Source organism: Ascaphus truei, chromosome 1 (genome assembly GCF_040206685.1).
Source record: "Ascaphus truei isolate aAscTru1 chromosome 1, aAscTru1.hap1, whole genome shotgun sequence".
Taxonomy (NCBI): Eukaryota; Metazoa; Chordata; class Amphibia; order Anura; family Ascaphidae; genus Ascaphus; species Ascaphus truei.
This window is the reverse complement of record NC_134483.1, coordinates 360489182-360503811: the sequence shown is the minus strand read 5'-3', so window position 1 is coordinate 360503811 and position 14630 is coordinate 360489182. Positions and strand designations below refer to the sequence as shown.

The 14630-nt window shown below is 37.7% G+C and overlaps 1 protein-coding gene across 1 annotated transcript in view; it reads left to right on the top strand.

Moving 5' to 3' along the window:
* The window catches only part of GRID2 (glutamate ionotropic receptor delta type subunit 2), a 1372533-nt gene that overhangs the window by 783414 nt on the left and 574489 nt on the right, over nucleotides 1–14630 (top strand). The window contains exon 5 of the mRNA XM_075609971.1: nucleotides 3827–3880. Within this exon, the coding sequence (XP_075466086.1) occupies nucleotides 3827–3880 (54 nt within the window). The remainder of the gene's footprint in view (nucleotides 1–3826; nucleotides 3881–14630) is intronic.

Sequence of the window (14630 nt, the reverse complement as noted above, 5' to 3'; positions counted from 1 at the left end):
TGCACCTAGGAAAGGTAGATCTCATTCCCAAGACCCCAGTAAGTGTGTATATTTTTGTATTTTGTATTTCTGTGTATTTCGAAGGTCTTCTCCAAATATACCTCATTTTATTTCACTGCCTTGTTTTGCCTATTGACTGATCCCTTAAATATAAAAGTCTTAAAAGATCTTGTCTACCGTAACAGTCCCTCATGCATTAGATACTTGATATGCTGAAAAAAGACTCAAGACCGCAGCACCTGCTGCCCTGCAGCCAGTGGTGATGGTTTCTGCAACTATGCTGTTAACAGGAGAGAAGGGAACATTAACTTTTGACTATCATGTGAAGTGGGGAATATTAAGGGAGTCCATCTACGGTTTGGGCTGACTCACACATAGAATACCTCAGATACCTGTTTTAGTTTGCATTGCTTACTGTGATGATATTGGTGATATTGACTTTTAAGGCAAAATTAATATAAGGGGAAACCGTCTGGTTGTGTAGTTTTTCAATTGGAAAAGCAGAAAGCAGGAAATAAGCTTTAAGAATAGATTTTGGGGGGGCCATTACAAAGCATTGAAGGTTATTTTAGTAACATTGCCATTAAAGACAGATATTTGGACTACAAGATACTTGTGGCTACAGGTTAAATATGCACCTATTTATATTCCCTACTGTTTTTTAAAAAATATAATCTCTACCATACTGTATTTACATAGTGGATTCCAAATATAGTTTCCATAATCAATACATACTACAACAGAAGCAGAAAATGAAAACTGCAATAATGATAGTCACTATTATCATCATGCTTCAATTTGCAGAATTCATCTACTTCTTATCTGTAATATATTGCTTTGCAGGCTCGTCCATTAGCTAAGAGGTTGATTATTATCATATGCTAAAACTCATTATTGTAAAAAAAAAAAAAAAATGTAAATGCATACTAAGCATGTTACCATGCAAAGAATAATATTTCCGGCTCCACCAGGTCCGTCATTGTGTTGATACAATAAATAAGTGATCAATGTAACACACGTGTTCTGGTAATGAGTAACACGCTAGAAAATATTTGAAATACATACAGTAAATATTTTTTTTTTTTAAATTTGACCTGTTATTTTATTGGGAAAGTTTATTAAAAGAGCATTACACTGCACAACTTCTTATGATTGCAAGAAGTCAGACACAGGTTCTATTACAAGCAAATCAACTCATGGAGATTTTTAATTACCTGTTTGTTTAAGCACCTACAATCAATATATGGAAAATAAGAATAAAATTAATGGGTTGCTGGATGAGTTTCTTTATTTTATACTTATGGCATGTGAAGATGGATTTCCTGTAAAAGAAATGTTGACTTTTTAATTGTAATGTATATCTGATATTGTCACTGTTGCATATCAATTGTATTTATAAGGTGAGAAATGTAGAAAGAAGATGTATATACTATGCCTTCTCTCCCATAACCTTCAATTTATTGATCATCCCCCACTGAATATGATGCACCTGTAAATATATACATTCCATGCATTATTTTTTTGTATTTTGAGGTTGGAGCATGTGAGGATTGGCTTCATCAGATGGGTACAAATAAATGTCCCACCTTCCAGAAATATATCAAATAGTTCACAGTCCGGTTCTTTTCTCAATTTATTCAGAGACAAATAAAACACATCTTTTACAGCATCATTTCAGTCAGTTACATCAGGTTTCAGGCATACATATAGAATTTGGTTATAGAGTGGAGAATTCTCAATTTGGTTGATGTTAAATGATTCTGGATTCAATACATCCAGCTACAATCTTTTATACACTTTTCTTAACCAGTCTTAACATAGCACTTACTTGTTTTACTAACTGTCAATCAAATGTTGTTAGTCAATCATCAACGTTAGAACAATGTTTCTTCATTTAGCAATATTTCTTTGATTTACAAAGCTACCTTGTTCTGTCACTAAGGGGCCAATGCAGAGAACTGCGAGAATGGCCATTCGCCATACTTTAAACTCTCCATCTTTTTGGCGGATTCCCCTTGCAGTATGCAGGAAAGTGCGCATATCTGGGAGAGGAATCCGGCACAGAGATGGTGAGCCCTATAGTGTCATTGCTGTGCATGCCAATAAATATATGAAACTGAAGGGGTTACTGGTGTATTATTTAGTTATATATATATATATATATATATATATATATATATATATATATATATATATATATATATATACATATACATATATATACATATATATATATATATATTGTGGTTAGCAGGGATGGGTGCAGTGTGTAAGAGCCCCCCTGCATCAATCCGAGCCAGGAAAAGGGACACATTTTTTTTCTATGTCCCTTTTCGCCGCTCAGCACCACTTTCTTGTTGGCGGAGCGATTTTGAGAAAATCTCTCCATTTTATAGCCGTGATCAGCGCCGAGATGCTGATCGGGGCTACTAGAATACAGCGGGGTTTTAAATTGGCGAGATATTGCATCTCACCACCCGCGCGGCGAGATTTTTTTCACGCCAAAAAAAAACGCCGGATTTTCCTCATCTTGCCAGTTTTTCGCCATTTACTGAATTGCTGTAGGCATATTTGGCAAAAAACTGGCGAGATAGGGCTTCTCGCCGCTTTCTGCATTGGCCCCTAAGTAACTAGAGGATTAACTGTGTTCCTCATCTTTAAGACCAATCTCTATTGTATTGTTTTACTAACTAACTATTTCTAACTACCTCAATATAATTTCTAACTTATTGCTAAATTCCTTATTTTAACTAGTTACATGCTGAATATATATATAAATATAGACAATATAGCATAATTAGTATTCAGGCTTGAAATCTTCCTATCTTCAGTATACTTTTATTAATGATCGTTTAGATCTCTTAATGTGAAGAATGTTTTTTAGCCATCTGATTATGTTTACTGTGACAAGTTACAATCGATTGTTTTTAAGGCATAGTGCACCTATATTAACTTTCTACATCTATAATTTCTATGTGATAAGTGTTTATATCCTTGATGGTTGCTGCATGGCCTAGAACAGGACTTTAGGAAGAATTAGAATTAACCTTCAAAGACTTAGTTCCACATAAGAGTGGTGCCTTGAGTATCTTATTCTCTATTTATGTACCTACTGTATGTATTGTACTTTGAAGTAAATTACTTGTTTAATTTCTTTGCAAGGGTGATACAATTGGGGATCGGCACTACATAACCTACTGTAGCTCACTGCCTACTACTTTTGAACTGTTATTCTATGCTATGTTATTTCTTTATTTTAGGAGTGTTGTAATGGTTGATAATAGGGGTCAACTTATTTTGCAGCAGATCAGTATATCATTTAATGGCAGTAGCATTATTGTTTACATACTTAATAACTATTTAGGAGCTTTACTGTAGCACTTGTTTTCTTAATAATTAGATTGTAGTGTACACAATTGTAACTTATTTTCACTGTGTGCTTACATTAGTCAATGCCTAATAATGTACAAGCTATGGAATGGGCCAGAGGCTATATTGACATACCAGGTGCATCATGACAAAATGCTAGTTTTACGGGCTGACCGCCCCAAGGGATCTGAAGTTGTCATGTGATTGCTCTGGGGGCCCTAGATCTGCGGCACTGAAAAATGAATTAAACCATGGACTCCCATTTTTTTTGTGTGAATAATCTCTGAGTGTTTGATTAAAAAGAAACACATCAATGTGTATTCTAAAGGTTATCTACTTTCACGTGAATAGTGACACTCCAAATGAAAAGTCCTTCATTTTGTACATTTTCTCTGAATGATTGAATACAAATTATTTGCAAAGTATGCTGACTCATACCCATTCTTTTCTGTTGTAGGTCGTTGAGACTAATTTGGTTGCCTTTGACTGTCACTGGATCATTATAAATGAGGTAACTGATGTTTTAATGTTTTCGTAAAGTGTTAATGCCATTGACATAAATATAGAACACATTCACATAGATTTTTACTTTGCAACAGCGATTCTGCTGAAGTGTTAGGCATGGTGACATGGATGTTGACCAGTAAATTAAAGTGGAATGTTTTAAGTGGTCTTGAAAGAATTAAAAAACTCCCAGCTGAGTATCTTTAGCAATTTCTCTTAGCTTGAGTTGTTGACTTTGGGGAATGGTTTCTAAAACACCATTCTTCTTTGTAAGTAGTGAATCCATCCTAGAGCATATTTTTATTCCATCTAAATGTTAAAATCCGTGAAGCTTTTCAATTATATTTTTGCATTCTTAAAAAAAACATTGAGATGGTGTGCAGCATGAATATGGATAGATAAATATCCTCTGCCTGACTCTCCTTGTGCTGTATATTTTTATATTGCAAATACATTCAATTACAAAATATAATGAACAAGACACACATTTAACTATTGATAACTGTCATGAAACATTCAATAGATTTTACATGTCTCTCTGTGCATGTATGTGTGTACATTCTAATTTTTTTTCCTAAAACAAAACTGTTATTAAAATATTTTTCAAGGTTTCTTTGTGATCATATTGACTAAGCTGCAAGGTGGAAAAAGTGGGGTGGATTCTTGACTCTGGCTTCTTAGACTTAATGGGCTTAAGGATTTAGGATTACAACATCACCAGGGACGATTAAGAGAAACTGAGCCAAAGGCTGCTTAAATGACACTTGTGACAGTGAAGGTGACTCTGAGTTTACTCAGAACTGAGTACAAATCCTTTGTATGTAGAAGAGTTATAGTGATACTTTGTCAAAAGGATATGTGGACAAAAAACATGATGTGTTAAAGCTGAAGTTTAAGCAATATCTTACATTTGTGCTTTATAAAAAATAAATAAGTTCTGTACTGTATAATGAGAAAATACTTGTAGCATTAAAAAAAAATAAGACATGTTTTATATATTCTAATGTAACAAGAATTTTTGTTTCTATAGCAAACATTTACAAAGTTACATCCCCTTCTTCATCTGAGACAGGTTCTGGCACACCCCATCTGCCCTCTCTCTAGTAGTGCACCAATTGTATCTACTGTAGTGACTGCCTGGTCACATAATCTAACACAGAACTTTGCATTTTAGGTACTCTTCTGTAGCACTGACAGTGATTTAGTATACCCCTAGCCGAATCTTTGCTGATCGATCACAGGAGAACAGATCGATCGGCAACTTAGCTAATCACTTGCCAGTGTGTAGATTGTATTTGATGCACATATTTAATGGAAAAATAAAAATTTCAACGGCAGCTTGAACTGCTGCTTTAAACATGGAATCCTAATGGGGGATATATTGTAAGAAGGCAATGAAAGCAATGGCATGAAGCCATTCTATATTTGAGATTTTTTTTGTATAAAGGGGGGAAAAACAAGCGCAAAAAAACTGTGTACTAAAAGGATACGTAGTAGTCCAAATTATTAAATTCCTTTGATGCGTACCGCACCGGACCGCAAATAGGTTCGTTCAGAGCCACTTGTATTTGTTAGAGGAGTAAAGTTCTGATTGCACACAGGCTCATCAAATTAGGAAATATATAGAAAAAAGAGGAGAAAAAAAACACAATAGTGTGATATTGCAAATGACCGTCAAGGCAACAAGTAATAAACTCACATTCGTCAAGGATAGATAGGCATGTTGGTTGTTAAGTGAACCACACTAGTCAGGAATCTCTGAAGAGCTGTAACTGAAGACCTTCTCTCGCAATAGGGATTTACAGCATAAATAGGATACTCTCCGCCAGCCAAAGAACTTGCAGCATCAAGATCAGCTCCTCCACGGCAGGATAATCTCAATAAAGAGATAACATAAATAGTGTGATACTGTATACACAATTCATATATAGCTGAAGCCAAATGGACACTCACATTAAAATAAATATAAAACAGCATGTGGTTGTTAAAGTAACCAACTTCACCAGGTATAACTGAAAATCTCCAGGAACACAGGAAAAGGACGCAGGAAAAAAAGGATAAATCTTTATCATGAAATATATAAAAAAAAACACAAACAACAGAGGCCACAGAAGCTATACAGGGAACAACTGCTAACACAACTCCCAATAAGCCCCAGTGATGGCCATACACCAGGGGTTAAGGACAGAGAGGGTAACAGAGCTCCAGACAGCTCCCAATAATCTCCTGCTGTAAGTATAAGGGTAGAAATAAGTCCCAACGCGTTTCATCTTAACAAAGACTTCTCCAAGGGGATGTAAACCAGTCCTTCAGTCCTCTTCCTTTAGTAGTTTCAATTTCGCGCCTTTTTTCCGCTTTTCCTGGGGTCTGATAGGTTGCGCATTGCGTTTCAATACTGGCATGCGTTCCAGGCAATGGGCGACGTCGCGCGTATGACGTCAGCGTAAAAACCCTTCCAGGCTACCATACATGAGACGCTAAGTTCCCAGCTAATATTGCTTCAAATAGGAGTGGATTAGAGCTTCCTACTGGCTATGCATTGCGTTCCATATGTAAATGCGTTCCACAGTGGAACACAGCGTCGCACATGTGACGCCATCAAGTAAGAAAATAAATAAATGAATTAAATAATTAATAAAAGGATGTGTATCTAATCAGTGAAAAGGTAAGTAGGTGTATGATAAAGAGCTGACTAAACTAATATGGCTAAACTAATCAAGTGAAAGACATATATAGTATTGATAAATAGATTAGCACTATATATGAATAATGGAGTAATAATAGTAGCATGAAAGAAGTGAAATAGAATAGAACAAGGGGGTAAATATGCTAATAATGTAAACTTATTAATCACTATGTGAGAGCATATTAATAATGGAGATAATAATATAATATAAATACTACTAATAAATATACAATAGACAGTGAAGTATAAAATGTGAATAAAAAAGTGGATATAAACATTAAGTGAATTATAAAAAGGAACATCATTATGCTAACAGTAAGAACAGCAGTATATAAATATAAAATATAATAACAAAGCTTTTATATAACTACTTAAATATATATAGTAAGCGAACTTAATAACTGAAGTAAAAACAATTACAAAATAACATATAGATCATGTTAAAAATGCATTAAAATCGAAATCAGTATTTAATCCTTTAAGGTATAAGGTTTTTAGTTCGAAAATCCAAAAGGATTCTCTTCTTGACAGCTGATTACAATTGATAAAAGATTTAATTTTAAAACATTTCCCTGTGTAATTAGAACAGATTTTTTTTTGTAACAACTTAAGAATGAGGGCGGGAATACACATATTAAAATGTATATATTAATTGTGAAGTTTTAACTTGTAAAACATGTAATTAATTGAAAATAATATTAACTTATGCATTAAAGGGAGCACACAATAACTGAGCTGGCCGTCACGTCACAGGTGTACAGTAGTACAGAACCATTGGTTGGTTGTTAATGTCCGTAGAACATAATCCAGACAGGTGCCACTTTTTTGCTGATAAACTTGTTATTAAGTTCACTTGAGTTATGTTCATATATGGGGTTAAAATGTTACCATTATATATATAATCAATATTTACATACATACAAAATACAAATTGTAGTCAAATACTCCACAGATTTAGTTATATACAATATGGCCTTAAAGCAGCAATCCATCCTCGCCCATAAAAATATGCAATTTGACACATTCCATGAAGTTAGGGGGTCTGTCAAAGGGAAATCGTGATACTCCAACCTCTGGAAATCCTCGGTTCCCGAGATAGCCATGGATTTGTTGATGTGGTAGTTTTAGCAAAAGGAAACCAAGATAGCCCACACTATCATCAATGATGTATCAACTTTCTATTGGCCATTGGATACAGGCTGAGATAACAGACATATTGTTCTGTCTGGACAAGTATTCTTGTCCAGTAGATTTAAATGATTAATATCTTGGGAACTGGTGGGTCTTTGGAATACAAAATAATGTGGTTCAGTGCTGGAAAAATAAATAAAATAAAAAACAAAAAGACAAGTTCCTTAAAGTGAATGAATGCATATAGCACAGCTACATTAGCTTTCACATGAGATCACTAGCATTATACATATAAGTGAAAATTAAGACAAAAAGAGAACATGGAGTCCAATCATGGTGCAACAGAGATATTCCGCGGGTATATCATATAATAAGTCCCATAGGTAACAGACATCAATATTCTTGATCCTGGGTATATAGATTTAAACGAAACTGCTCCAGAAGAATTGACATGAATTGTCATCCCAATCTATAGTTCATAAACACGTGACTGCCAATGGCTTAAATCCTAGAGTGGATTTATAGGGTACTAGGGGGACACAAATACCAATGGCAGACGGTCCCCTTTTAACCAACCACACTCAGATAAGGTCACAGAACGTATAGATGACACAGTCAGAAGGCAGCCAAATAATACCACAGTCCACTGACTGTTAATGTAGAGTGATAACGAACAGCAGGAACTCCGTGTAAGCGTGCATCCAGCTTGATTGAAGATCAGGAAAAAACAGCCTCTAGGGAGGAAAAGTGGAGCACAGCGCAGGGAAAAATAGCAGGAACCAGCACACCATAGGTTAAAAACTACTTTATTGGTCGACAAGGGGAGACACCATAAAAGGAGCAACCACACACTCTGACGCGTTTCGGGCTAAGCCCTTTGTCAAAGAGTATGCCCCAGTTACAAAACACACATACTTATATACACATAATCTAATTACCTAAATCGATCGCATCCTCAGGCATCGGTGACGTCAGCGGAACCAGCTGAAAATCTCGCGAGACTTGCCCGTCTAGCCGGAGCCCCAGGAGACAAATCAAGTAGAGCATACTGCGCACCTAGCCTGGAGGACACGTCAACACAAGCAACAACACAAAAATTTGTCTCAATTGTGTCCGTAACCGGAAGTGACGTCAAAGGGACCAACCCTGAATCTCACAAGACTACCCAGAATCACTGGTGTCTCTAAGAGACAAGGAAGAACCCCCACAGCGCAATCTACCTAGGAGGACACATTAAGACCACACATTAACCAGTACATATACAAAGCCAGCAACCTCACATAACCATAGAGACCATGATGACATATGTCTATACGTTTAAGACATAATGAACTCATAGAAATGGGAGAAAAATATAAAGAAAACTAAATATAGATAAATAAAAAGAGAAAATTAAATAGAAGAAAATACAAAAAAAAACCGATATGCTGAATGTGTATATATAAAACACTTATTGCTTGAAAGAATAAAAGTAAAAGGGATAGAAAAAATGTGGTTGACAGAGAGACATATATCAATAATAAAAACTTTAATTGAAAGTATATTATATATTAAGCTACTAACAATATTGACAAAAAATCTCTCTATATAACCAACATAGAGATAGATTTTTTATCTGACCATTTCACGACTACACAAGACATAAATGTATTCAATGTAAATAGTTGTATATAACCTTAATAAAAATAGTCATAGGTTAAGGTCCATAATCTATTAGACCTAAAGGTATAGAACCCGATAACATAACAAATATATAATGACAGAATAAACAAATATTCAATGACTGTCATCACAATCAGGAGGAAGAATAAACAACAATATACTCAGCGAGGGATGAACACCACTGTCACTGGGACAAAAAATGCTTAAGTTCCCAGTCCGTGTTCATCCCTCGCGGAGCCATTGATCCCAGAGAATGTATCCAGAACATTTCTCCTGCGGTTAAGGATATTCTCCCTATTCCCACCTCTGACAGGTGCCTTGATGAACTCAAGAGTAGAAAAATAAAAATTACTAATATTGCCAGAGGGGCATGCAGAGAAATGTCTAGAGACGGGATATTTATCATCCTTCTGCTTGATGGGTCTCAAATGTTCTGATATCCTTTGCTTAAGAGGGCGTATCGTTCTCCCTATATATTTACTACCACAGCCGCATTTCAACATGTATACGACGTAATTGGAATTGCATGTGATCAATGATTGTATTCTCAGATTTTCTCTAGTATAAACATTTTTTAGACGTTTAAGTGGAACTGCATACCTGCACATATTGCAATTACCACATTTCTTAAAACCTCTAATCCTAGACGTAACATTAATCTTACCATAGATCTGTAGTAAACTTGGTGATAAGTGGTGTCCCAGGGTCTTAGCCCTTCTAAAGACAAACTTAGGTGGTGTATCAACGTATGTCTTAAGTTGTTCATCAAGCTTAAGTACACTGGCGACCAACTTTATTCTTACTTGGCTAGCTCCACGAATTTCAGAGGACCCCGGTGATGTGCGGTTTTGTGTCATTTTCTCCTGGGGTATATAGCGTTATATTCGCGGCTGTGATTTAAGCATTTTATTCCCGCTGGCTGCAATACTGCAATGCCGTGTAAAAACGCATGGGGGCGTTTGCGAGCTGTTGTCTTTAAAGCCGTCCCCTATAACCCCTAACATATAGTACTGTACATTTGTATTCATAGTGTACATGTACAGGGGTCTCCGGAGCTGAACCGCATTGGTTTCAGGTCGGGGGACCCCCTGCTCCCCGAGATACAGCCCCCTTTATGAGGTGCCGGTATCCCTCTGCGCTTAAAGGTCCCGATCACGTGACCGCGGCCTGTAAAGCAAGCAGAGGGATACCGGCACCCCCTAAAGGGGCCATGTATCTGGTGGAGCAGGGGATCCCCGGACCTAAAACCACAGCGGTTCTGCTCCGGAGACCCTCTGCACATGTACAGTATAAATAAAAAACATATATAAATAAACACTCGTTCCTTACCTTAGCGGCTATGTGCTATGGTAACGAAGCAGCATTTCTGTATTTTAATAATATTGTACAGTGAGCAGGGGGTTCCCTGAGCCAGAAATTCATGCTCAGGTACCCCCTGCTCCTGCACAATATTATTAAAAATACAGAAATGCTGCTTCATTACCTTAGCGTATAGCCGCTAAGGCAATGAAGGGGTTAACTCACCGTGCCCGCTTTATTGTGGGTAGCGGGGGTGGGTGAGGGGGGTATTTGGCCCTTGGTGTGAGTTTAGGACTTGCGGGGGGGTTGCGGGTGCACTTAACCCCTTCACGGCTGTAGCAGTTAATACCGCTACGGTCATGAAGGGGTTAAGCCCTCCCGCTACCACCCGCAAGCCCTAAACAGCCACCGTTGGGGCTAATACCCCCTTCACCCACCCCCACTACCCACAATAAAAAAAACTCACACACAGCAGCCGCCAAAAAATAAATAAATAAATCTAAATAAATAAATAAATAAATGACTATATATAAATACATTTGAAATACATTTTTATTTATAGTGTAGATGTGCAGGGGGTCTCTGGAGCTGAACCGCGTTGGTTTCAGGTCGGGGAACCCCCTGCTCCCCGAGATACAGACCCCTTTATGAGGTGCCGTTATCCCTATTAATGTGTGTTTTAAACCTCCCTGCCTTCACTGTAATCTATGTAAAAAAAACCTCCCCCTATTGTGTGTGAAGCTTCCCTGCCTTCACTGTAATCTATGTAAAAACCCCTCCCCGTATTGTGTGTGAAGCTTCCCTGCCTTCACTGTAATCTATGTAAAACCCCTCCCCCTATTGTGTGTGAAGTTTCCCTGCCTTCACTGTAATCTATGTAAAAAAAACCTCCCCCTATTGTGTCTGCTAAACTTTCCTGCTTTGACTAATCTGTGTAAGCCCCCCTCACCCTATTGTGTCAGTTAAATCTGCCTGGCCTGTGTTTTCTGTGAGTGCAGTGTACTGTATGTAAATGTGGGGAGGGGGATCCCGTGTAAATAACCACACCCACACCCACTACCCACTACCCACAGCCCCTCCGCTGCTTGCTGCAAAACAGAGATAAAAATTAAAACATACAAAGTAATGTCCCTTAACCCCTTAATCACCATAGCGGTTATTAACCGCTACAGTCATTATGGGGTTAACCCACCCTCACCCACCACTCGGGATGCCTACATACCCTCTCACACTAACCCCCCCCCGTGAGGCCTAACCACCTAGTACCCACAAGGGAGGCCTACCCACATACCGTTGGGGAAACACCCCCCCCACCCCCAGTACCCACAATAAAAACAGTACAGTGACCCACAATAAACAGCATTATATTTATTAAATACATTACCCACCCCCTGTGCCCCCCCATAAATACAAGATTTAGGCCCGCGGATGTCTGGGAGCCCTGGGTCAGACCCACAGGTGTCTGCGGGGACTCGGGTGGTTCCTTTGGGGGTCTCTGGAACTCACGGGTGCTCACTATGGGTCCGCGGTTCCCAAACAGAAGTGGGACCACACATCATCATCCCCGCACCTACGGGTTGGCGGTTCCCCCACAGAAGTGGGACCACACATCGTCATCCCCGCAGACTATGGGTCCGCGGTGCCCCCACAGAAGTGGGACCACACATCATCATCCCCGCATGTGTCACCCGTGAAACCACCAGCCTGATACCCTTGGGATACCCGAGGATACCCGCAGGTGGTCCCCAGAGGTCCCACGCAGAACCACGGAACCAACCCTGAATGTAAAAAAAATAAACCTGGCCTATACATTCAATACATACACCCTCCCCCCCAACACCTACAGTACAATAATGTGCAAAATAACTATTATCCAGATATGGATAATAGATTAATTGCCCATTATTAAAAACATTAACTAGCATATACAAATAAATAAAGAACTACTGACCTCATCAATATGAAGTGTCCGTCGCCAGCAAAATCCTTGCCTTGCCCACAACATACATAGCAAATACAAAGCCAATACATTGCAATTACATTCAGATATCAATTAACCCCTTAAACACCTTATCAGATAATAACCGCAAAGGTGATTAAGGGGTTAAGCCACAGTGGCCCGATACCCACCCTTCACCCATGAATTTGTACAGTGGCTTCATCATGCAACTATATATATATATATATATATATATACTGTATATATATACAGAGCTATATATATATATATATATATATATATATATATATATATATATATATATATATATACTGTATATATATATATATATATATATATATATATATATATATATATATATATATGTATATATATATATATATATATATATATATATATATATATATATATATATATATATATATATATATATATACATACACAGGGTTATCAAAACTATACTGTCCTACAACCAAACACTTCTCCATACAGACACTATATTAAAATCAATTTCCTTTAATTATCCTAAGTGATCTCACAATCTATATCATCACAAGCCAATGAAATACCTCACATTCCAATATAAATGATGCATAAAATCTATGCACCATATACATTCTGCAAATGAATCAACCAAGTAAACAAAAATCAATTAGCAATCATTATTTACAGCCCTAAACAATTCACACTCCATCCTGAACAATGAAACAATTAACTAATACACGCCTGGAGCAGAACAATTTAGCCTGTGAAAAAATATAAGTACCAACCAAAATCCAACCTTTAAAACCAAGGCTGTCGCTGACCTCCCTCAAACACACAATACAATACCAAGGAATTCATCTATCTAATTTTAAAATACTTTAAACTCATAATAAAGCATAGCAGCATAGACAAATTAATTTAAAACACATCAAATCAAGCTTTTAAAACAACATCATTTCTTACCCTGTATGTATATATCTCTCTAGACATATATACATACATACATACAGTGGCAAGAAATGATATACCACACAAAAAAAAATACACATGTTAAAAAACCTTTTGAAAAAATTAACAAGTTAAATAAAATACATTTCTTTAGTTCACTTATCATTACTTGCCCCCACCGATTCCCGTTGCGCAGTTTACTCACGAACCAATCCACGATCAGGAACCCATAATATAATAAACCATAAAAAAATAAACATTAAACTAAAAATCCAAATCAATCCATGGGTCTTCTATTTGTAATCCATCTTCATCTGTATTCTTCTTTCTTCTATCTCCTTCCAGTGGGGCGGGGTGGGGTCTTCTCCCCATCTGCGGCCACGCCCTGGTCTTCTTTCTTGCCCGGAGGTCCTTCCTCCGCGGCGTCTGGCTTCAAAATGAGACGACATAGGCTTTTAAAGGCCTATGACGTCACATTTTTCGTCATGGTTCCCACAGTCCTGATTGGGCCGTGAAAACCATGTGTTTTGGCCGATAAAAAAAAAATGATGACGTCACTTAAAGGGAATGAAAGCACAGCCAATCAGAATGGCTTTGCTTCAATTGCCTTTAAGATGACGTCATGAAAAGGCACATGGCCGCCCTCACACGGTATGGTAGCCAATCAGAGCGTGGGAACTCCATCCCTACTCTGATTGGCTCTAGTATACCATGTGACAGAGAATTGGGGGGAAAAAGGATGTGACGTCATTGAAAGCTTGTCACATGGTACTAGAGCCAATCAGAGCGTGGGAACTCCATCCCTACTCTGATTGGCTGTAGTACGTCACATCCTTTTTCCATTCCTTTTTCCATTCTGATTGGCTGTGATTTCATTCCCTTTAAGTGATGTCATCATTTTTTTTTTATCGGCCAAAACACATGGTTTTCATGGCCCAATCAGGACCGTGGGAACCATGACGAAAAATGTGACGTCATAGGCCTTTAAAAGCCTATGTCGTCTCATTTTGAAGCCAGACGCCGCGGAGGAAGGACCTCCGGGCAAGAAAGAAGACCAGGGCGTGGCCGCAGACGGGGAGAAAACCC